Source organism: Panthera uncia, chromosome B4 (genome assembly GCF_023721935.1).
Source record: "Panthera uncia isolate 11264 chromosome B4, Puncia_PCG_1.0, whole genome shotgun sequence".
In the NCBI taxonomy this organism is placed as follows: Eukaryota; Metazoa; Chordata; class Mammalia; order Carnivora; family Felidae; genus Panthera; species Panthera uncia.
Window position 1 is genome coordinate 36,102,641 of NC_064809.1, and position 23,838 is coordinate 36,126,478.

Sequence of the window (23,838 nt, forward strand, 5' to 3'; positions counted from 1 at the left end):
AAAAAGTCTGGAACAAAGAAAGCAGACCTAAATATTTGCTGGATGAACCCATGAACTATTATGGGTTGAACTGTGCCCTCCCAAAAGGTATGTCAAACTTCTGGGGTGCCTAGGTAGCTCAGCTGATTGAGTACCCAATTCTTAATTTCAGCTCAGGTCATGATCCCAGGGTCTTGAGATCAAGCCCCGCATCGGGCTCTGTGCTGAGTGTGGAGCCTGCTTAAGATTCTCTCTCTCCCTCTGCCCCTCTCCCCTGCTTGCTTGCTCTCTCTTAAAAAAAGATATGAATTCTAACCTTCAGTATCTCAGAATCTGACCTTATTTGAAAATAGGATCATTGCTGGGTACCTTCACCTCTGACTTCAGCTCAGGTTGTGATCTCATGGTTAATGCGCTCAGCTCATGGATTTGAGCCCCACGCCAGACTTTGTGCTGACAGCATGAAGCCTGCTTCCGATTCTCTTTCTCTCCCTCTCTCTCTGCCCCTCCCTGACTAGAGCTTTCTCTCTCTCTCTCAAAATAAAAAGAAGAAGAAGAAGAAGAAGAAGAAGAAGAAGAAGAAGAAGAAGGAGGAGAAGAAGAAAAAGAAGAAGAAGAAGAAGAAGAAGAAGAAGAAGAAGAAGAAGAAGAAGAAAGGAGCAGTGCAACTGTAATTAGTTAAGATGAGGTCATCCTGGGGTGGGGTGGGCCCTCAATACAATCTGACTGGTGTCTGTATAAGAAGAGGAGACACAGACAGATGAGGGGGAGAACACCATGTGAAACAGAGATTGAAATGCTGCAGATGCAAGCCAAGGAATGCCAAGGATTGCTGGCAAACCATAAGAAGGTAAGAGGCAATGAAAAGTTTTCCCCTTCATGTTTTAGAGACAGCATGACTTTGCTAAAAGCTTCATTTTGGACTTCTGGTCTCAAAATTCTGAGACAATAAATTTCTGCTGGTTTAAATCACCTAGTTTGTGGTACTTTGTTATAACACCCCCTGAAAACTATCAAATATTGGTGAACCACCTTACATTTCAGGTATATACAGTTTCCTGTGTCTCTCTACACTCCAACTCTTAACTCTTCCTTGAAAATTAGGTTTAAAGGGCACCTGGGTGGCTCAGTTGGTTAAGCATACAACTCTCAACTTAGGCTCAGGTCATGATCTCATGGTTGGGTGAGTTTAAGCACCGAGTTGGTCTCTGCACTAGGTGGAGCTTGCTCTCTCTCCCCCTCTCTCTGTGGCCTTCCCCTGCACACATGTGTCCTCTCTCTCAAAACAAATAAATAAACGTAAAAAAAATTAGGTTTAAAAAATTAGTATGAGTAGATCTGGTGAGGTAACTTTAATGTAATATTATATGTAAGAGAATAAATGATTAAATTCACATATTTGAATTCAAGCAAGGATTTGTATAAGACCTATCAAAACAACTGGGTGGTTCAGATTTGTTTTAATTCAGTATTTTGTCAACCATTCTGTCATTTCTAGCAAAATCTGGAGAGTTAATGAAAGGAAATAAACTCCAAGCCACCTTAAAGGGCAAATTATCCTTTTATGAAACTTTATTTATTATTCCTATAGTTAATTTTTAAAAATACTCTTATTGGTTATTTCAATGAAAAAGTTGAGAATTATGTGTTCATCTTCTCACACACACAGACTGTATAAATACAACAGGAGTGGAATCTGACATATCAAAAAACAGGTCTCTTTTTTCTCATCAGAAAATTCCCAGAAGCCAACACCTACCCAGTTTTTTGTTTTTTCAACTTTATCCTGAAATTCTGTTCATTAAACTAAGAGCCAGACTTTATTTTTTCAATTCTTTCTTACAAGGAAAGCACACACCCACGCTTGCCTAGCCTTGTATTTTCTAAGAGCTATATGTGCAGATTAAATGATCTTGTATATAGACAATCCTAAGGAATCTACTAAAAAACTATTAGAATTAATTCAGTAAGTTTGTTGATTCAAAATCAGTATGCAAAAACCAAAAGTATTTGTAATGAACAATCAAAAATTGAAATAAAAATTCAATTCCATTTATAATAGTACCCCTCACACACATTACTCAAGAATAAACAATAAAAAAAATACAAGACTTATACTCTGAACACTATAAAACACCACTGAAAAAAATTACAAAAGATCTAAGTAATGGAAAAACATCCCATGTTCATGAACCAGAAGACTCAGTATGGTTAAGATGCAATACTCTCCAAATTTATTTATACGTTCAATGCTATACATATCAGGATCCCAGCTGAATTGTAAAAATTGACAAGCTGATTCTAAAATTTATACAGAGTTACAAAAGACCAAGAAGAGACAAAACTTGAAGAATAAATAGAAGGACTCACACTTCCTAATTCAAAGCTTACTACTACTACAAAGCAATGGTAAACAAGACATATTGATCCATGGAACAGAACTGAGAGTACAGAAATAAACCCATATGCCTATGATTTTCAGCAAGGGTAAAACCATTCAATGGAGAAAGACTAGTCTTTTCAACAAATGGTGCTGAGACAACTGGATAGTTGTCACAAGCAAATGAACCAAGTTAAAATCCTTACCTCCCACCACCACATACAAAAATAAACACAAGGGGTGCGTGCTTGGGTGGTTCAGTCGGTTGGGCGTCTGACTTCAGCCTGGGTCATGATCTCGTAATCTGTGAGTTTGAGCCCTGCGTTGGGCTCTGTGCTGCCAGCTCAGAGCCTGGAGCCTGTTTCAGATTCTGTGTCTCCCTCTCTCTCTGCCCCTCCGCCACTCACTCTCTGTCTCTCTCAAAAATAAACAAACATTAAAAAAAATAAACAAAAATAAATGCAAAATGAGTTAAAGATCTAATTTAATTGTAAGAACTAAAACTAGAGGCGCCTGGGTGGCTCAGTTGGTTAGGTGTCTGACCTCAGCTCAAGTCATGATCTCACAGTCTGTGCGTTCGAGCCCCGCTCTGGGCTCTGTGCTGACAGCTCAGAGCCCGGGGCCTGCTTCTGATTCTGTGTCTCCCTCTCTCTCTGCCCCTCCCCTGCTCATGCTCTGTCTCTCTCTGTCTCAAAAATAAATAAAAACATTAAAAAAAAAAAAAAAAAAGAACTAAAACTATAAAATTCCCGAAAGAAAACACATAGGGGTAAATGTTCATGACTTGAGATTTGGCAATGGATTCTCAGGTATGACATCAAAAGCGTGAGCAAAACAAAAGATAAAATATATAAACCAGACTTCATCAAAATGAAAAACTTTTGTACCTCAAAGGGTACTAGCAAGATAGTGACACTATTGAGAAAAGACAACTGACAGAATGGGAGAAAATAATTAGAGATCATCTATCTCAAAGGACTTCTATCTGGAATATACAAAGAACTCATACAGCTCAATAATAAAAAGACAAATAACCCAATTAAAAAAATGAGTAAAGGGGGTGGCTGGGTGGCTCAGTCGGTTGAGCGTCTGACTTGGGCTCAGGTCATGATCTCACAGTTCGTCAGTTTGAGCTCTGCATTCGGCTCTGTGCTGACAGATCATAGCCTGGAGCCTGCTTCTGATTCCGTGTCTCCCTCTCTCTCTGACCTCCCCTGCTCTCTCTCAAAAATAAATAAACGTTGGGGCGCCTGGGTGGCTCAGTCGGTTGAGCATCCGACTTCAGCTCAGGTCATGATCTCACGGTCTGTGAGTTCAAGCCCCGCATCAGGCTCTGTGCTGACAACTCAGAGCCTGGAGCCTGCTTCGGATCCTGTGTCTCCCTCTCTCTCTGCCTCTCCCCTGCTCATTCTCTGCCTCTCTCTCTGTCAAAAATAAATAAACATTAAAAAATAATAATAAATAAATAAATGTTAAATTTTTTTTTTTTAAAAAATGAGCAAAGGATCTGAATAGGCATTGTTCCAAAAGAAAAAAAAAGACATACAAACAGCCAATAAGCTATTATCATCATACTGTAATTACAACTGTTTGCTTATACACTGGTCTTCTATATTAGAGCTAATTTTCTGAAGACAGGGACTATGTATACTATTCATCTTTAATTACTCTGGACTTGGCATGTAACAGGGATCCAGAAAATGTCACATGTATTTGCACTGGAGACTTATTTTATATATGGGATACTAACAGGTACTAAAGATAAGAATAGAGTTAAACAGAAATATTTTGTAGAGATAAGATCACAAATTTTAAAGAATATAAAGCAATAAAAATAAACAGCAAGTACTTATACATATAACACTAAACATCATTTTAAATGCTTTATATTAATTCAATTTTTGAACTCATAAGTAAAATAATCAATTACAAATAAAACTATGATTCCAATCAGTTGAGAAGCTCAGCTCAGAGAAGGCAGAAATCATTATTCAGTGAGGACCATCAGAAAAAATTTTGTTAGGGAAGTCTGTTAAATACAGTATAAGAACTGACTGGATAGCATAAGAGCATGTACAGAATGTAAATGGCATGTACAAATGGGACAGGAAAAGGGGAAGGATGTGGCATATGTGCAAGACAATAAAAAGAGAAGTGGCCTGACTTAAAAAGGTGTTTAGATAAAAGTAAGGAATAGTAAAGATAATAAGAATTTCTACATGTTTTCACAAGCAAACTGGTATCATTTTAAGTTCCTTACACCAAAAAGAAATAGCAAGAAAGTTCAACTAGTTCAAGTGAAGCAGAAAAACAAATTCATAACGTTAACTACTTCAAGATGATAGTGTAAGGTGTGAAGTAAAAGTATTAGAGTTCTGACAATGGCAATGAAGAAGGCTTGTATCTAAGAGTTATTTTGAACCAAGAACCTGATAAATAGGAACTAGTGAGTAAAAAAACCAAGAAATCAAATATACTTCTTGAGGTTTCAAGAATTCTAAATAAAATACAGGGGGAACTACCCAGTAAATAGCCCATCTTACCCTTAAAGGAAAAAAATGATGATGTAAATTATTAGGTACTGGGGGAAGAAAGGGGAATAAGAATAAAAGACTTAAAATTGAAATTCACAGAACTCTAAGAGGTAAAGCAGATGAACTTTCTAAGGGCAAAACTGTGGAATAGTGATTACAATACTTAATTAGAATTCTCTGAAGGCTAAACTAACTACGTTTACTACATTTCTCTTGCCCTACCCAGCCTGAGACAAAAAAAAAGTAGGGGATAATAGTTACACATTAAGAGACGTAACAGCGGCGCCTGGGTGGCTCAGTTGGTTGAGCGCATCTGACTTCGATTCAGGTCATGATCTCATGGTTTGCGGGTTCAAGCCCCACATCAGGCTCCGTGCTGACAGCTTGGAGCCTGCTTCGGATTCTGTGTCTCTATCTCTGCCCCTCCCCTGCTCACTCTCTCTCTTTCTCTCTCAAAAATAAATAATAAAAACATTAAAAAAAGAGAGAAACGTAACAGTAAAATATTTTCCGTGGATGTTGATGGGCCCTATTTTTTTTTAATATATGAAATTTATTGTCAAATTGGTTTCCATACAACACCCAGTGCTCATCCCAAAAGATGCCCTCTTCAATACCCATCACCCACCCTCCCCTCCCCCCCCACCCCCCAATGGGCCCTATTTTAAACACTGACTATAAGCCGATATAACGGGAAATATTTTAATAGGTTAGGGTATTATTAGATGATCCAGAAATTACTGTTAGGCCTTAAACCCTGTGGTATTTATAAATGATTTAATAAATTCATAAATAAATTTTAAAACATTTAAGGAAAAGTCTGTGAACAAAGCAACTTAAGAGCACTACTTTTTAATTCAGATAAAACCTTTTATGGTGGGAAGGAATGAGAACTTAGATGAATAAACAGGGGGTTGAAAACTAGTAATGACAGTATGTTTAAATATATCTCAAAAGAAAAGTTTAAATGAAGGCAAGGAGGATCCAGAATATAGTGGTACTTTCTGATCTTTATTTTTGCTCTCACTAAATCAGAGAAATAAAATCTTTCAACTCCCTCTTCCCCCAACAACTGAGTGTGCTTTCTACCATTGTTTCCTTTTGCATGTTCGATGTTATCCACCTTGGCATTCCTTTTCAGATGTGACCTAAGCTCAATAATCATTTAGGGGAAGACTTACACTGGTCACTCGACGGTAGATCTGCGCAGCATTTTGGCACTCTGAGTAAGGGTATTCAGATGTGGCCATCTCAAGCATGCACATCCCAAAAGCATAAACATCAACAGATTCATCATATTTTTCCTCATACATCTCAGGGGCCATGAACTCTGGGGTACCTTAAATTAAAAGAACAATTCAGATTTAATGTGAGCAGAAGCTACAGATGTTACTCACCTGGGGGAGAAGCAGAGGGGTTGACCTGTGAGAGAGAAGAATGTGGAGGGAACGGAAGGGAAGAGAGAAGAGGAGGGAAGAGGGGAGGGAAGAGGGGAGAGAAGAAAGGAGGGAAGAGGGGAGGGAAGGGAATGGAAGGGGAGGGAAGGGAATGGAAGGAGAGGGAATGGAATGGAAGGGGAGGGAAGAGAGAGTAGAGTGGCAGGAGCAGGGAGGAGGAAGAAAATCTTAGTCTGTCCCACCAAGTATCTTATAGATCTTCTGCTGCATGGCCTTCATAAAAGAAACTGGAACAGGGTCAAGTGTCTGTTTACTGTTCCAAACGGATTACTGTTATACAATGTCAAAATAGAGACTTGGATATGAGATAAATTAATATAACTCATCATGAAAACAAATGGAAGGAAAAGGTAAGAGACTAGAAAGAAATAGAGATATAATGGCACCAGTAAGACAGGACAAGTTAAAAAAAGATCAAAATACTTGTCTGCCCCCTACTGTATGGTAGATGCAAGGATAATATTCATGGCTAATTTTTTGCCATTAACATTCCACCTGATCAGTTTCACTTTTTTAAGGAGACCTTGCAGTGAAAAATCTAATATTCCGTGTTTTTTAAAAGAATAAAGTAAAGTGTAATTGTCTATAAAGGCCACTCTCCAGAGCCCCTTTCTTCACAGACTTACCATACCACCTGCAGTACACAAATAAGCCTACTGCATATAAAGAAATAGTAAGGGACATTTTACAGGCAAAAACCAAACACACACAAATAGAGAAGTCAAATACAGACTGAGTTATGAGCATAGCACGTGTGATTCCATAGACCAGGTTTTCTAATGTTTCCAAAGAAATTAATTCTGGGTACTTCAAATTATAGGATATTTCCAAGAACAGGCTTACACACAATGATTTAAGCAAAATAGGAAAAAAAAAACACCTCTCCCAGGTTAGAGATTTTTAAGGTGCTAAAAAGTCAAAGAAATAAATGTTTCCTTTTCCTATAACAAGACAAAAAAGGAAATTCAGCTTTAAATAACTTTTCCAATTCTTCTTGTTAATCTGTATTAAGAAAATTTAAAAACAGGGGTGCCTGGGTAGCTCAGTCGGTGAAGCATCCAGCTTCAGCTCAGGTCATGATCTCACGGTCCCGTGAGTTCAAGCCCTGCGTTGGGCTCTGTGCTGGCAGCTCAGAGCCTGGAGCCTGCTTCGAATTCCCTCTCTCTCTCTGCCCCTGCTCATGCTCTGTCTCTGTCTCAAAAATAAGTCAAAAAAAAAAAAAATCAAAAGAAATTTTAAAAAAAAGAAAAAAAATTAAAAAACAGCATTCCTAATCCAAGTCACACAATATTCTATTTTTTTTTAATGTTTACTTATTTTTGAGAGAGAGAGAGACTGACTGACTTAGTGTTAGCAGGGAAGGGGCAAAGAAGGAGGGAGACACAGACTCCAAAGCAGGCTCCAGGCTCTGAGCTGTTAGCAGAGAGCCAGGCGTGGGGCTCTAATTCATGAACTGTGTGATCATGACCTCAGCTGAAGTCAGACACACTTAACTGACTGAGCCACCTGGGTACCCCTCTAAAGAGAACACTATTTGATAAGAATGTATACATTACTGGTATTATATAGTTTTCTTATTAACACGTAAAATTCTAGCCCACTTAAAAATGAATGGTTTCCCTGTTGTTGCCATCTTTGAGAGGGAGAATAAAGTACATGTGATTTCAAGTGTTCAAACTGTCATGTTCTCTTCAGAGAGTGAAAGCTTACCAAAATAATAAGCATTAAATTATTTTCCCAGCTGCAACTCTCTAACATGTAGTTGAAAGTCTGAAAGGACAGCCTTGTTCTTTAGATCAGTGATTCTCAACAAGAGGGGACAATTTTGTTATCAGTGATTCTCAACAAGAGGGGACAATTTTGTTACCAGGGGACATTTTGCAATGTCCTGAGACATTTTTAGTTTTAACAACTGGCTGGTGGGGTTGGGGGGGGGGGGAGATGAGTTTAAAGGGGGTGTGGTGTGCTCCTGGCATCATCCAAATAATCTTACAATGAACAAGAAAGCCCTTACAACAAAGAACTATCCAACCCCAAATACCACTAAGGTTGAAAAAAAGTCTCCTTTCAGATATATCTTCTGAAGCTAACTATAAGAAAATAATTGAGAAAACCAAGCTTTCAGAACTCTTATTTTCACATTTTAAAATAAAGTCTTAACAGGTAGATACTTTTGAATAATAATATATATCTAATACTTTTTTTAGAAACTAAACTGCATATAAATTCAGTTTCCTTTATAGGAAAGTAACTATATTTATTACATACATAATTATATAATACTAAGTATCAACAGGATAACCCAGTAAGATTGATAGTTACATAAGGTTTTATCAACAAAGTTCACATTACTTCACATAATTTTACAAAACATCGTTAGTCTTCAAGATGATTCTAGAAGCATACAGAGAACTCCACATCTCATAAGTAGAAACGATCACTTCCTGAGTTCAAGCTATGGATTTCTGAAAGTTTATTTCACATAATAAAAGCTCTGAGAGGGTCAAGTTTCTAAATAAAAGGAATATCAGAAACCCAGCTAGGATGCAAGCTACACCTGAAACATACCTATCACACTCTTGGCAAAAGAAGCCCGCTTCAGGGTTGCCAGACCTAGGTCTCCAATCTTGACTGAGCCTGTAGGGCCAGTGATAAAGATGTTGTCACACTTAAGATCTCGGTGAATAATAGGCGGAGTTCGGGTATGAAGAAACTGAAGTCCTTTTAGGATCTGACGGCACCAGCTTCTTAGAACTTTAATCTTCATCACCTTAAACCTTTTCAGATACCTAGAGAAGGCAAAGTATACCAAACAGGTTATCAATGATACGAGGTTGCTGCTTTGAAGAATTCCATTAAATTCTAACATATCTGAGATGGGAGTATCAAATTTACAATATTAAGATTCAGTAACCTTAAAGGTTAGTGATACTTTTAGCAAAGTTAAAGGGGAAAGGATGATAATAAGTGGTTGGTAAATGAATTCTAATAACAAAGCACAAAAAAATGAATTCCTTAAAGTTGGGTCACTACTAAAATAAAAGTTAAGAGGTAGAAAAATAAACAGATATAAAAATAAAAAATAAAAGTTAAGGGATAGAGTTTGACTTCTGGTAAATGGTGGAATAATTCTTACTAGATACAGATATAATTATAAACTGTAGTAAAAATATACAAAAAACAACTACCTCAAGGCTCTGGAGAGCAATCAAAATCTGGCATAAATTGGAAGGGAGTTCATATTAGGGAAAAAAGAAAGCACTGCTTGAGTTTCCTATTTTCTAAATCTCCTCAGCTGAGGAAAGGCTCCTGCCTGATTCTGTAGGTCAGCTCAAATCTAAATAAAAGCCTACAGCCTTATTAGCTGAGGAATGGAGGACAGAGTTCAAGATGACCATAGCAGCTAGAACAGTGCTATCCAACAGAACTTTCTATCATGATAGTCTGCTCAATATAGTATTCACTAAATAAATGTGAATATACTTAAATATAAATTAATTAAAATTAAAAATTCTATTTTTCAGCTGCACTAGCCACATTTCAAGTGCTCAACAGCCACATGTGTCAAGTGGTTACCATTTGGATAGTACAGATATAAAACATTTTCATCACCACAGAGAGTTCCAGTGGACAGGACAGAGAAGTGTGATACTGAAGAGAAGCCCCAAATCCTGCATATTCATTCTGCCCAAATCTCTGGTTGACCTCTGAAATACGTATATGTGGAGCAGCAGATTCAAAGCAGCCCAGCTAATGGCTAAACGAATGGAACAGAGATTTCTGATGCTACTCACTGAGGGAAAGATAAAGTTTCTGGATTGGCTTTTTTTCTGAAAATATTCAGGAAAAGTATGAAGATATAAAATATTACATTAGCCTCATGCTATCTTTAAAATACGTATGGCTAATTAAAGGACAATTTATAACACTGTATTATAGGTTCTATAGAATATGTGAATGTAGCATACATAAAAATTATATAGCATAAAAAACAAGTATTAGGGATAATTGAAACTTTATCTGTGTAAGGTTCCTTTACTTTACATGAAATTGTACAGTATCAACCCAAAGTTTATTGTGAAAAGTTACAGATATAAACACAATCTCCACAGCAACTGTTTTAAAACACACACACACACACACACACACACACACACACACACATACAGGTTTTAACTAAAAAGCTAATACAGGAACTAAAATGAAATTCTACTTCACTTGGATGAGGTAATCAAAGAAAACTAATGGTGAAAGTTGGTTTTATAGTTTAAACAAATATTGAAACATAGTTACCTCTGAAGGGTGAGGAAGGGCTACCTAGGAAGAGCCATAAGAGCATTTACTAAGATAATAAGAATGTTCTATAACTTAATAGTTTTTACTGCATGAGTGAATGCTTTTGTCAAAACTCACAGAATGATACCACTGTTACACTTTTCACTGTACTTAAATTTCACTGTAAGGAAAAACAAAGCATATAAATACAGTATGAGAACTCTAATGAAATGAGCACTTAAGTGTTTACATGTGAAATATTACTGATGCAACAACTTATTTTGGAATGAACAAAATTAAGATAGGGGAATAATCAGAAGGACATATGTGGTAAAGTAAATACGGCAAGTTAATAAACTACAGAATCTAGGGAGTGAATATGTGTGTTCATTGTGTAATTCTTTCAACTTTTCTGTATAACTGAAAAATTGTTTAATAAAATTTTGGGGATAAGTTGAGTCTGTATCATTTATAAAATGATCAATTATATAAAATATAACAGGTAACTATATCGTAACCTTGTATCTCTTAACTTCATTAAATTTGTTTAGAATCACTGGAATTTTCTATGTAAACAATTACATAATCTGCAATCAAGGGCAATGGTATTATTTCTTCCTTTCCAATCTTTATGCCCGTAATACTAGTTTTCCCTATATTTATGCTTTATTGCAGTGGGTGGGCCTCTAAAACCACAGTGAATGTAAGTGGTTAAAAAAAGCATTCTTGCTTTGTTCCTCATCTCATGGGAAACAGTTAAGCTCAACATTAGCTATAGGCTTTTTGGTGGAAGTTGTTTCTCAGTTTGAAGAAGTTCCCCACTATTCCTAGTTTGAATAAGAGTTTTCAGCCACAAATAGATACTGAATTGTCAAATACTTTTACACATATTTTGAAATGATCATATGAATTTTCTCCTTTATTCTGTTAATGTGGTGAATAACATTGACTAATTCAATGTTAAACCAACTTTGTGATACCCTCTTTGATTTTGATATATTGGATTGGTGGATCCAATTTGCTATTATTTTATAAAGGATCTTTGCATTGATATTCATGAAGGACATTGCTCTTTAAAAATTTCTTTTTCAAGGGAGCCTGGGTGACTCAGTCGGTTTAGTGACCGACTGCGGCTCAGGTCATGATCTCACGGTTCCTGAGTATAAGCCCTGCATCCGGCTCTATGCTGTCAGCGCAGTGGCCACTTCCCACTTCAGATCCTCTGTCTCCCTCTCTCTCTGGCCCTCCCCCGTGCACTCTGTCTCTCAAAAATAAGTAAACATTTGAAAAAAAAATTAGAAAAAAATTTCTTTTCCTATGTATCAAGTTTTTGAGAAAATTCAACACAGTGGATTTCCCATTTTGTTAAGATAAAATGCACATAATATATACTATTTAACTAATTAATTATTTGAGAGAGAATGCACGTGCGAGTCGGGGAAAGGGGCAGAGGGACAGAGAATATCTTTTTTTAAAAATATTTTTTAAATGTTTCTTTTTTGAGAGGGGGGGCAGAGATAGAGGGAGACAAAGAATCTGAAGCCAGAGCCAGGCTCTGAGCTGTTAGAACAGAGGCTGATGCAGGGCTGGAACTCACCAACAGCAAGATCATGACCAGAGCTGAAGTCAGATGCTTAACTGACTGAGCTACCTAGGCTCCCTTAAGAGGGAGAGTATCTTTTTTTTTTTTTTTTTAATTTTTATTTATTTTTCAGACAGACAGACAGACAGACACAGAGTGCAAGCGGGGGAGGGACAGAGAGAGAGGGAAACACAGAATCCGAAGCAGGCTCCAGGCTCTGGGCTGTCAGCACAGAGCCTGACCCGAGGCTTGAACCCACAAACCATGAGACCGTGACCTGAGCCAATGCCCAACTGACTGAACCACCCAGGTGCCCCAAGAGAGAGTATCTTAAGCAGGCTCCACACTCAGTGCAGATCCCGTGACCCTGGATCATGACCTGAGAAGAAATCAAGAGTCAGACACTCAACTGACTGAGCCACCCAGACACCCCAATATTTACCATTTTACAGTGATACTAAGTAATTCATACTAATAGAAAATCATCACCACCATCTATCTCCAGAACTCTTTTCATCTTAAAAACTGAAACTTTATACCCATTAAACAGTAATTCCCAAAAACCTTCTCCATTTGGGCTCTGGCAACTATCATTCCACTTTCTGTTTCTATGAATTTGACTACTCTAGGTAACTCATAAAGTGAAATCAAACAGTATATTTGTATGTGACTTTTTGTGACTGGCTTATTTCACTTCACACAACGCCCTCAAGGTTCACTTGTATTACAGCATATGTTAGAACTTCCTTACCATTTAAGGCTAAAAAATATTCCACTGTACATATATACCACATTTTGATTATCCATTCTTTCCTTAATGGACCCTTGGGCTGCTTTTACCTTTTAGCTACTGTGAATAATGCTGCTATAAATATGAGTATACAAATATCTCTTTGAGACTCTGCTTTCATTCTTTTAGGTATAAACCCACAAGTGAAAGTGTTAGATCTTATGGTAATTAAGTAGAAATATTATTGACATATAACATTATATTTATCTCAGATGTACAACATAATGATTGATTTCAAGACGATTGGTATATACTGCAAAATGGTCACCACGATAAGTCTAGTTAACATCTATCACCACACAGATATTTTTTCTTATGATGAGAACTTTTAAGATTTACTCTCTTAGCAACTTTCAAATATATAATAGAGCATTATTAACTATAGTCACTATGCTGTACATTACATCCCCAAAACTTATTTTTTTTTTTTTAACGTTTATTTATTTTTGAGACAGAGAGAGACAGAGCATGAACGGGGGAGGGTCAGAGAGAGAGGGAGACACAGAATGTGAAACAGGCTCCAGGCTCTGAGCAGTCAGCACAGAGCCTGACGCAGGGCTCAAACTCACGGACTGCGAGATCGTGACCTGAGCCGAAGTCGGACGCTTAACTGGCTGAGTCACCCAGGCGCCCCCCCCAAAACTTATTTTATAACTAAAAGCTTGTACCTTTTGACCACCGTCACCCATTATACACATTCCACTTCCATCCTTGCACCTATGGCAATCACCAATCTGTTCTCTGTATTTATGAGTTTGGTTTTTGTTGTTGGGTATTTTTCATTTTTCTTAGATTCACATAGAAGTGAGATCATACAGTATTTGTCTTTATCTGACTTCTTTAACTTAGCATAATGCTTTCCAAGTCCATCCACAATGTCAAAATTTCTTTTTTATGGATGAATAATATAATAATCTATTGTATATACAGATTGTGTATATACATGCATACACACACACCACCTCTTCTTTATTCATTCCTCCACTGATGGACACTTAGGTTACTTCCATGGCTTGGCTGCTGTAAATAAAGCTGTTATGAGCACGGGGTACATATATCTTTTCAAATTAGTGTCTTCATTTTCTTCAGATAAATACCCAGAAGTCAAACTGCTGGATCATATGGTATTTCTATTTTTAAATTTCTGAGGAACCCCATACTGTTTTCCATAATGGCTACATCAATTTATATGTCTACCAACAATGCACAATGGTTCCCTTTTCTCCACATTCTTGCCAACACTTGTTTTGTCTTTTTGATACTAGCCATTCTAACAGGTATGAATCAGGTGGTATCTCATTGTGATTTTGATTTGTGTTTCCCTAATAACTAGTCGTGGTGAGCATCTTTTTCATGTGTTTCTTGGCCAATTTGTATATCTTTTTTAGTGGAATGTCTATCCAGGTCCTTTGCCCATTTTTTTTCTTTGCCCATTTTTGAATAGGATTGTTTGCTGTGTTTAATGTTGTCGAGTTTTAAGAATTCTCTGTATATTCTAGACATTAATCCCTTTTGAGTTAAATGATTTGCAAATATCTTCTTCCATTCTGTGAATTCTCTTTTTACTCTATCGATAATATCAATGTACAGAAATTTTTAATTTTCATGAAGTTCAATTTTAAACATACTGGATTTTAGGGATGCCTGGGTGGCTCAGTTGGCTGAACATCCAACTTCGGCTTAGGTCATGATCTTGAGGTTGGTGAGTTTGAGTCCCACGTCAGGCTTTGTATTGACAGCGCGGAGCCTGGAGCCTGCTTCGGATTCTGTGTCTCCCTCTCTCTCTACCCCTCCCCCACTAGTGCCATCTCTCGTTCTCTCTCTCGCTCTCTCTTTAAAAAATAAACATTAAAATTTTTTTTAAACATTCTGGATTTTAAAACCTTCGATATAGCATACATTTCAGACAATGTTAATAACCAAGTCACTTCCACTTCTAGTGGAGACTATTAAGTTTTCTTTTTACATTTAATTCAATCAACATATACATATAATTAAAATAAAACTACACATACACAGTAAAACCTTGGTTTGTGAGTATATTTTGTTCTGGAAACATGCTTGTAGCCCAAAGCACTTGTATATTAAAGCTAACTTCAAGAACCACTGGCTCAGTTGTGATCAAGCATCACATACAACTCGTATTACAAGACATCAGTTGCTTCTCAAGTTAAAATTTATTAGAAATGTTTGCTCGTCTTGCAGAACACTCGCAGAACAAGTTACTCACAATCCAAGGTTTTACTGTACTTTAAGTCACTTTTTGTTTTTAGAAACCTTTCTACAGAAATAAATAAGGACATAGGTATATACATGATTACCACAGCACTATTTGAAAGGGAAGATTGTGGACAAGAAGAGATCCAATTTGCCCATACAACTATAAACGGGACATTTCTAAACCCAGAAAAGCTAAATATGACAATGAGAAGTGGTGCTAAAGCTAGGGATATTAGTTAAGTACCACCTTAACCAATAGGAAAAAAGTGACAACCAAATACCATCAGTGCAGAAGATTGACTGACTGACTGACTGAATAAAGGCTCTCCCTGATAACAGAATCTCCAAGTCCTTCATTATGGCTGACGCATGCCCAATCACCTTGAAGAAAAGCCTAGCAGTTGAAAAGTCCTGCCCTCATAACCATAGCTCCTAATCAGCTTTTCAAAGCTGAATTATTTAATATGAACTGACAACCAACTCATGGTTAAATAGGGTTAATTATGGTATCCATCCTAAAAAATTGGAAGACTAAATACTAAGAACAATGGCTGCTAAATACTAGAGTACAGGAAATTTTAGCTCAACAGAGAATACCAATAAAGACATTATTAAAAAGACCCAAGCAGAAGTCTGAAAAATGAAATAACTGAAATGAAAAATTCACTAAAAGGTTTCAACAACAGAACAAGCAGAAGAAAGAACATGCAAACCTGAAAATATGTCAATTGAAATTATGTAGTCTGAGGAGCAGAAAGAAAAGAAAAACAAAGAAAACTCAATAGAGCCTAAGAGTCCTGTGGGATACCACCAAGCTGATCAACATGCATAATTGGAGACCCAAATAAGAAAGGAGAAGAGTATTTGATAAAATAATGGCCACACACTTTCTAAATTTGCTAAAAGACATGATTCTACCTATCTAAGAAGCTCAACAAACTCCATGAAGGATACAGAGATTCACACTGATATATTACACTCAAGCTGCTGAAAGCCAAAGACAGAGAGAATCTTGAAAGCAAGAGAGAAGCAACTCATCATGATCAAGAGATCCTCAACAAGACTATCAGCCAACTTATCAGCAGAAACTATGGAGGCTAGAAAGCAGAGGAATGACATATTTAAAGTGCTGAAAGGGGTTTTCCAACCATCAACCAAGAATTTTGTATCTAGCACAAGTATCCTTCAAAAATGAAGGCAATATTAAGACATGCCCAGATAAATAAAAGCTGGGGTGCCTGTTGTGAGAACACCTGCTCTACAGGAAATGCAAAGCAAGTTCTTGAGGCTAAAACAAAAGGGCACTCACTGGACAGTAACTTGAAGCTTTAGGAAGAAATAAAATCTCTGGTAAAGGTAAATACATCGCTAAATATAAAAACCAGTATTAACATATTTTTGGTTTGTAACTCCTTTGTTCATTTCCTACATGATTTAAAAGGCAAACACATAAATCACTAATTATAAATCTGAATTAATGGGAACACAATGAATAAAGATGCAATTTGCATCTTTGCAAAATCTACAAAAACACAAAAGAGGTGCAAAGCTGTATAATAGGAGCAAAGATTCTGAAGCTACTGAAGCTAAGCTGGTAACATTTCAAACAAGACTGTTTGTGGTGTTCATTGTAATTCCTAAGGTAACCACCAGAAAATATCTAAAAAACACGTACAAAGGAAATGAGAAGAGTATTAAAATGGTACAATAAAAAAAAAATCAATTAATAAAAACAGCAACAGAGACAAGGAACAAAAAAGGTATTAAAATATACCAAAAAATTAGCAAAATTGCTTCCTTATCACTAATTCCTTCAAGTATAAATGGACTGAATTTTCTAATCAAAAGACAGAGATGGCACAATGGAGATACACGATTCAACCATATGCTGTCTCAACAGACTCACTTTAGATTCAAAGACCCACCCAGAAAATGAAAGGACAGAAAAAGATATTCCATGCAAACAGTAACCAAAAGAGTGAGGTGGCAATGTTAGTATCAGATAAAATAGACAAAATAAAAAACTGATACAGGAGATAAAGAATATTATATATTGATAAAAGGTCAATTTCTCAAGAAGATTATAACAATTATAAACATAATACACAAACAGAGCTCCTAAATACACCAAGCAAATATAGACAGAACTGAAAGGAGGAGTACACAGTTCTATAGCAATAGTTGGAGACTTCAATAGCCTACTTTCAAAAACAGGTAAAGTATCTAGACAGAAGACCATTAAGGCAGTAAAGGACTTGAACAACACTATAAACCACCTAGACATAACAGAAATATATGGAACATGACACCCAACAACAGTTGAATATATATTCTTCTCAAGAACACATGGAACATTCCCTCAAGAAACCTCCCAACAAAGGAAAGTCCGGGACTACATGGTTTCATTGTTGAATTCTACCAAACATTTAAAGGAAAAAGGCTAATCCTTCTCAAACTCTTCCAAAAAGTAGAAAAGGAGGAAACACTTAAGTCATTCAATGAGGCCAGTACAGCCCTGATAGCAAAGACACCACAAGAAAACTACATGCCAATATCTCTTATGAATATAGATGCAAAAGTCATCAAGAAAACATTACCTAACTGAATCCAACAGCACAGTAAAAGGATTATACACCATGACCACATGGAATTTATCCATGTGCAATTTATCCATGAAATGGAAGTATCTCTCAATTTTAGAAAAAAATCAGTCAGCATGATATACTTCATTAATAGAACAAAGGGGAAAAAAAAAACTATGATCATCTCAACTTATGCAGAAAAAGCATTAGACAAAATCCAGTATCTTTCTATGATAAAAATACTCAGACTAGGAATAAGGAGAAAACATGACAGAACAATTATGAAAAACCCAAAGCTTATATCGTACTTAATGGTGAAACACTGAAAGCTTTCCCAGTAAGATTAGGAATAAGACAAGGATAACCACTGTTACTCAACATTGTACTAGAAATTCTAGCCAGAGCAATTAAGCAAGATAAAGAAATAAAAGTATTCAAATTAGAAGGGAAGTAAAACTATTATTTATAGATGCCAATATCCTATATATAGAAAATCCCAAAGAACGAACACACATACTCTCGCCCCCAACCCACACAACTAGAGTTAATAACAGAATTCATCAAAGTTGCAAGAGTGCAAGATCAACATGCACAAATGAGTTGTGTTCTATATACCAACAATTAACGACCTATACAGGAAATTAAAAAAATAATTTCATTTGCAACAGCATCCAAAAGAATAAAATACCTAGGCATAAATTTAACCAACAAAGCAAAGGACTTAAACATTGGAAACTAGAAAAAACCATTGAAAAACTAAATAAAATGTAAAAATATCTCATGTTCATGGGTTGGAAAACTTAATATAGTTAATGACAATACTACCCAAAGTGGCCTACAGATTCAACGTATCTATAACTGTATTTGACAATCAAAATTCTATCAGCCTTTTTGCAGAAATGGAAAAATAATTCTCAAGTTCACATGGAATTGCAAGGGGCCCCAAATAGCCAAAACAATATTGAAAAAGTGGAACAAAATTGGAGAACTCACACTTCTGAATTTGAAAACATATTACAAAAGCTACAGTAATCAAAACAGTGTGATACTGTTATAGGGACAGATATGTAGACCAAAAGAATAGCATCAAGAGTCCAGAAATAAACCCATAGATCTATAGTTCAAGGATTTTTGACAGGAGTACAAGGCCATTCAATAGGGAAAGAACAGTCTCTTCAACAAAATGGTGCTAGATAACTGGACATCGCTGTGCAATAGAATTAAGTTGGATCCCACACTGCACACAAAAATTTACTTAAAATTAAAACTACAACCTAAATATAAGAGACAAACCTGTAGAAGTTTTAGAAGAAAACTTAGGGATAAATTTGCATGACCCTGGTTTTGGCAACAGATTCTTAGATAGAACACCAAAAGTACAAACAAGAAAAAACAAGTAAGTTGGACTTCATCAACATTAACTTTGTATATCACAGGACATTATCAAGGAAGTAAAAATATAACCTATAGAATGGGAGACAATATTTGCAAATCATGTACTGAGAAAGGTTTAGCTTACAGAATAAAGAACTCTTACAACTCAACAATAAAAAAAAAATTTTTTTTAATGGGCAAAGGACTTGAATAGATATTTGTCCAAAGATAAATAGCCAACATGCACATGACAAGATGCTCAATGAGATACCATGTCACACCTGGTAGGATGGCTATGAAAATACATATATACATACATACATACATACATACAAACATACAAAACACAAGTGTTGGCAAGGATATTGAGAAGCTGAAACTCTTATACATTGTTGGTGGGAATGTGAAACAGTTCAGCTGCTGTGAAAAATAGTTTGATGGTTCCTTAAAAAATTAAACATAGAATTACCATGACTCAGCAATTCCACTTGTAGTCATACACCCAAAAGAAATGAAAACAAAAACAAAAACAAAAACAAAAACAAACAAAAAACAAACAAACAAACAAAAAAAAGAAATGAAAACATATACTCAAAAACTTATACACACATGTTTTATAGCAGTATTATTCACGATAGCCAAAGGTGGAAACAGATCAAATGGATAAACAAATTTGTGGTATATCCATGAAACAAAATGTTATGTAGTCATAAAAAGGAATAAAATACTGATACATGCTACATCACGAACCTTGAAAACATTATGCTAAGTTAAAGAAGCCAAACACAAAAGACCCCGTTATTTTATGATTCCATTTATATGAAATATCTTGATCAGATAAAACCAGAGACAGAAAGCAGTCAGTGGTTGCCAAGGGCTGGAGTAATGGGTAATGGGTAATCATGTTAATGGGTTTTAGTTTTGCAGGTTTGAAGAGTGCTGGAGAATGGCTGCACAGCAATGTGAATGTACTTAACATTACTGAACTGTACATTTAAAAATGATTAAGATGGGGGGGCATGCCTGGATGGCTCAGCTGGTTAAGCATCCGACTCTTGATTTTGGCTCAGGCCATGATCCCAGGGTCTTGGGATCAAGCAGTGCATCAGGCTCACAGTGGAGCGTGAGCCTGCTTGGGATATTCTCTCTCTCCTGCTCTCTCTGCTCCTCCCCTGCTCATTCTCTCCCCCCCCCCCCCTCAAAACTAAATGAATAAACTTAAAAAAAAGAGAACCCCAAGCAGCCTCTGTGCTGTCAGCACAGAGCCTGACACAGGGCTCGAACCCATGAAGTATGAGATCATAACCTGGGCTGAATTCAAGAGTTGGACACTCAACCAACTAAGCTACCCAGGCATTCCAATGATTTATTCTTATTTCTAGAAGTCTTTGGATCTTTTCTAATTATGCCTGAACTTTCTTTTCTTTCTTTCTTTTTTTTTTTTTAAAGTAATCTCTATGCCCAACATGGGACTCAAATTCATAATCCCAAGAGATTAAGAGTTGCGTGCTCTACTGACAGAGCCAACCAGGTGCCCCTGCCTGAACTTTTTTGATGTAGTTATATTCCTTCACTATGGTTTCTAATCATGGTTTCTCTCCTTTTATCACTTTATATACTTGTATATACTTACATATACCTTTAGTGACATCTTTTTGTACTTATAAGCTTATTTTGTATTCACTTTCAGAGTTGTCAATAGCATCTTTGATTCCAATGTTATTTTCCAGTTGTATCTGATCATCATATTACTGTGTGTGACTTGTAATTTGTGAGGTCACCTTCACTGGGGACTGTTTTATCCACGTACATAATGACCAATGAAATGCTGAAAATGTCCCTCGGAGTTTTCATTGGATTCTGGACCAATTAGAATCTTCATTCCTTGATTTGTGATCCCTGCACCAAGCTGGTAGTCTACATTTATATTATAGAGCCATCTACACATGACCTGAGATTTCTGGTTTTTTTCATAGGGACTCCCCCTCTTATCCTAAGTGCTGGGCAGAGGGGCAAAATTCCTTGTAGCTTTCACTGGCTGGGGTGAAGAGTTCTCCCTTTTTATTAATAATTCAGGTTTTGACACAGGCTAAGTTCAAGTTCCCCTCTCTGCTGAGTTCTAAGGCCTTTTGTCCTGGCATGGACAATAAAACTCTTGGTATCCAAAACTCAAGCCCTATATATGATGTGAAAACCCAACAGACTGCCAAAACATTGGTTACTGTTTAGGCCTTTAGTTACCTCCACTTGTCCTTTCATCTGGAGGTCACTCTTTCTTTCTTTAAAAACTTGGGTATGTACTGAAAAAGCTTTTATTATATTCCACATTTTAGTTTGTTGATGGTGGGGGTGGGGGTGGGAGTGGAATTCCAAAGAAGCTTAGTCTATGTTACCCAAAGCCTTTCAATAAACTTTTTAAAACAAATAAACTGTTATAGAGTACTCCTGTAGGATATGCCTGACAGACTACTGACAGTCCATTAATATGTCCAAACTGGTGAAAAGAATCTCAAGATGAAGATATACACACAAACTACTACTACCACACAATTTCCCTCAATTCATTCAAATACTTACCAAGTTTAAAGCATAGTGCTAGGGAGCACAGTCTAGTGAAAGAAAAAGACATCTGGATAACAAGAAGCTTGGATGACTAGGGTAAAGATGTTGCCATAAATACTTGAGAAGCTGGGTGTGGAAACTAGAATTTGCTAGGGGGAAATAATTTGTTGGCTTTTCAGTGTGTTAATCTTAAGCATCCAAGAACACATGCAAGTGACTACATTCAGGAAATATAAAACTATGTTTCAAAGACCTGTGATGAATCAGTTCAGTAGTATTAACTAAAGAAAAGTAGTCAGAAATTAATACATACTAAAGAGACAATTAAAAAAAATCTGTATCTGGGGCACCTGGGTGGCTCAGTCAGTTAAGTGTCCGACTCTTGGTTTCAGCTCAGGTCATGATCTCGTGGTTTATGAGTTTGAGCCCCGCTTCGGGCTCTGTGCACTGACAGCATGCTGACAGCATGGAGGTTGCTTGGGATTCTCTCTCTCTGCCCCTGCCTGGCTTGCTCTCTCTCTCTCTCTCTCTCTCTCTCTCAAGATAAATAAACTTAAACAAAAAAAGATACTTAAAAAAAAATCCAATTCCTTCACAATAAAAAAATTTAAACCATATAATTTATACTACAGTTTACCCTTGAATAATATAGGTTTGAACATTGCAGGTCTACTTATATGCAGATTTTTACAGTATAGCACTGTAAATGTATTTTCTCATAATTTTATTTTCTCTAGCTTATTTTATTATAAGAATACAGTAAATAAGGGGTGCCTGGGTGGCTTAGTTAGTTAGGCGTCTGTCTTCGGTTCAGGTCACAATTTCACAGTTCATGAGTTCGAGCCCCACACTGGGCTGTCAGCATGGAGCCCACTTTGGATCCTCTGTCCCCTTCTCTCTCTGCCCCTCCCCTGCTTGTGCTCTCTCTCAAAAATAAACATAAAAAAAAAAAAAGAATATAGTAAATAATACATATCATATACGAATATGTGTTAATCAACTGTTTATGTTATCAGTAAGGCTTGCAGTAGGCTGGAACAGTAGGCCATCAAGTAATTGTTTGGAGGATTCAAAAGTTATACTCAGATTTTCAACTACATGGAGGGTGAGTACCCCTAATTTCCATGCTGTTCAAGGGTCGTTTGTACTTTCCTGAGTAAGGAAAACACCTGTGATTCCCAAAGGCTAAACTCCAACTCTTTAAAACTCTGTAATAGGGAACAAGAAATTTCTGCATTTGACCTGTTTTCCTGAAAGAAATGATGAGTCTAGCTGTTTGGGCATTAATTTCTAATACTATAACAAATGAAACTAGTGATAACTGCTACAGCACAATTTGCATTTGACATAATAGTTGCAGAGATGCAGCAAAAACTGTACAAGGTGATAAAAATAAATGGAGAAGTCCTCTCAATAAGCTTCAACCTCATTTTAACCACTAGAGGGCTACCTTGCCATTTGATTTCACAATCCCTTAGCCATTCAATTTTAGAACCCCAAATCAACAGGGTTTAAAATAACTAGGTTTATTCTGTAATAACTTCTCTTTTTAATATTACTACTGAATAATTATCAAATCATTTTATACACCAGAGGACTTTATGGGCAAGAAAATGTGCTAATAACAGTTGGAACGATTGTTCCCTCCATGGTACACTGGGTGACAAAAGCAGGACTGATAAAATAGGAAAATTCAAGTTCTTTCGTACTTCTTGGTCAATTTTGATAATATTGATAGACTTACGTTTTAAGTGTTCCAGATGTCATTAGTTCAGTCACCAAAACAATGCACTTCTTCCCTTTTACTGTGGACTCCCAGGAATCATAGAATCGAACAATATTGGGATGCTGAAGGCCCTTTAACATTTCTGCCTCTTCTTTAAATCTCTGCCTCTCAGACTTTGTTAATTTTCGATCCTAAAATCAAGAACCAGAACAGAACGTGGTTTAAAATAACAAAACACGAAGTCACACAGTTAAATTTAAATGCTGTTAGGAGTACACTATCATGATGAGTACTGAGAAAGGTATAATTGTTGAATCATACAGCATACCCGAAACTAATATAGCACTATATGTTAATTATACTTGGATAAAAATAAA

General features: G+C 36.5%; 1 protein-coding gene across 12 annotated transcripts in view; it reads right to left on the reverse strand.

The window, feature by feature from the left end:
• WNK1 (WNK lysine deficient protein kinase 1) overlaps positions 1–23,838 on the reverse strand; it is a 162,373-nt gene that overhangs the window by 65,402 nt on the left and 73,133 nt on the right. For all 12 annotated transcript variants that reach the window (XM_049624844.1, XM_049624849.1, XM_049624847.1 and 9 more), the window contains exons 2-4: positions 23,480–23,652; positions 8,919–9,139; positions 6,075–6,232 (exon numbers count right to left, since the gene is read on the reverse strand). In XM_049624844.1, the coding sequence (XP_049480801.1) occupies positions 6,075–6,232; positions 8,919–9,139; positions 23,480–23,652 (552 nt within the window). The remainder of the gene's footprint in view (positions 1–6,074; positions 6,233–8,918; positions 9,140–23,479; positions 23,653–23,838) is intronic.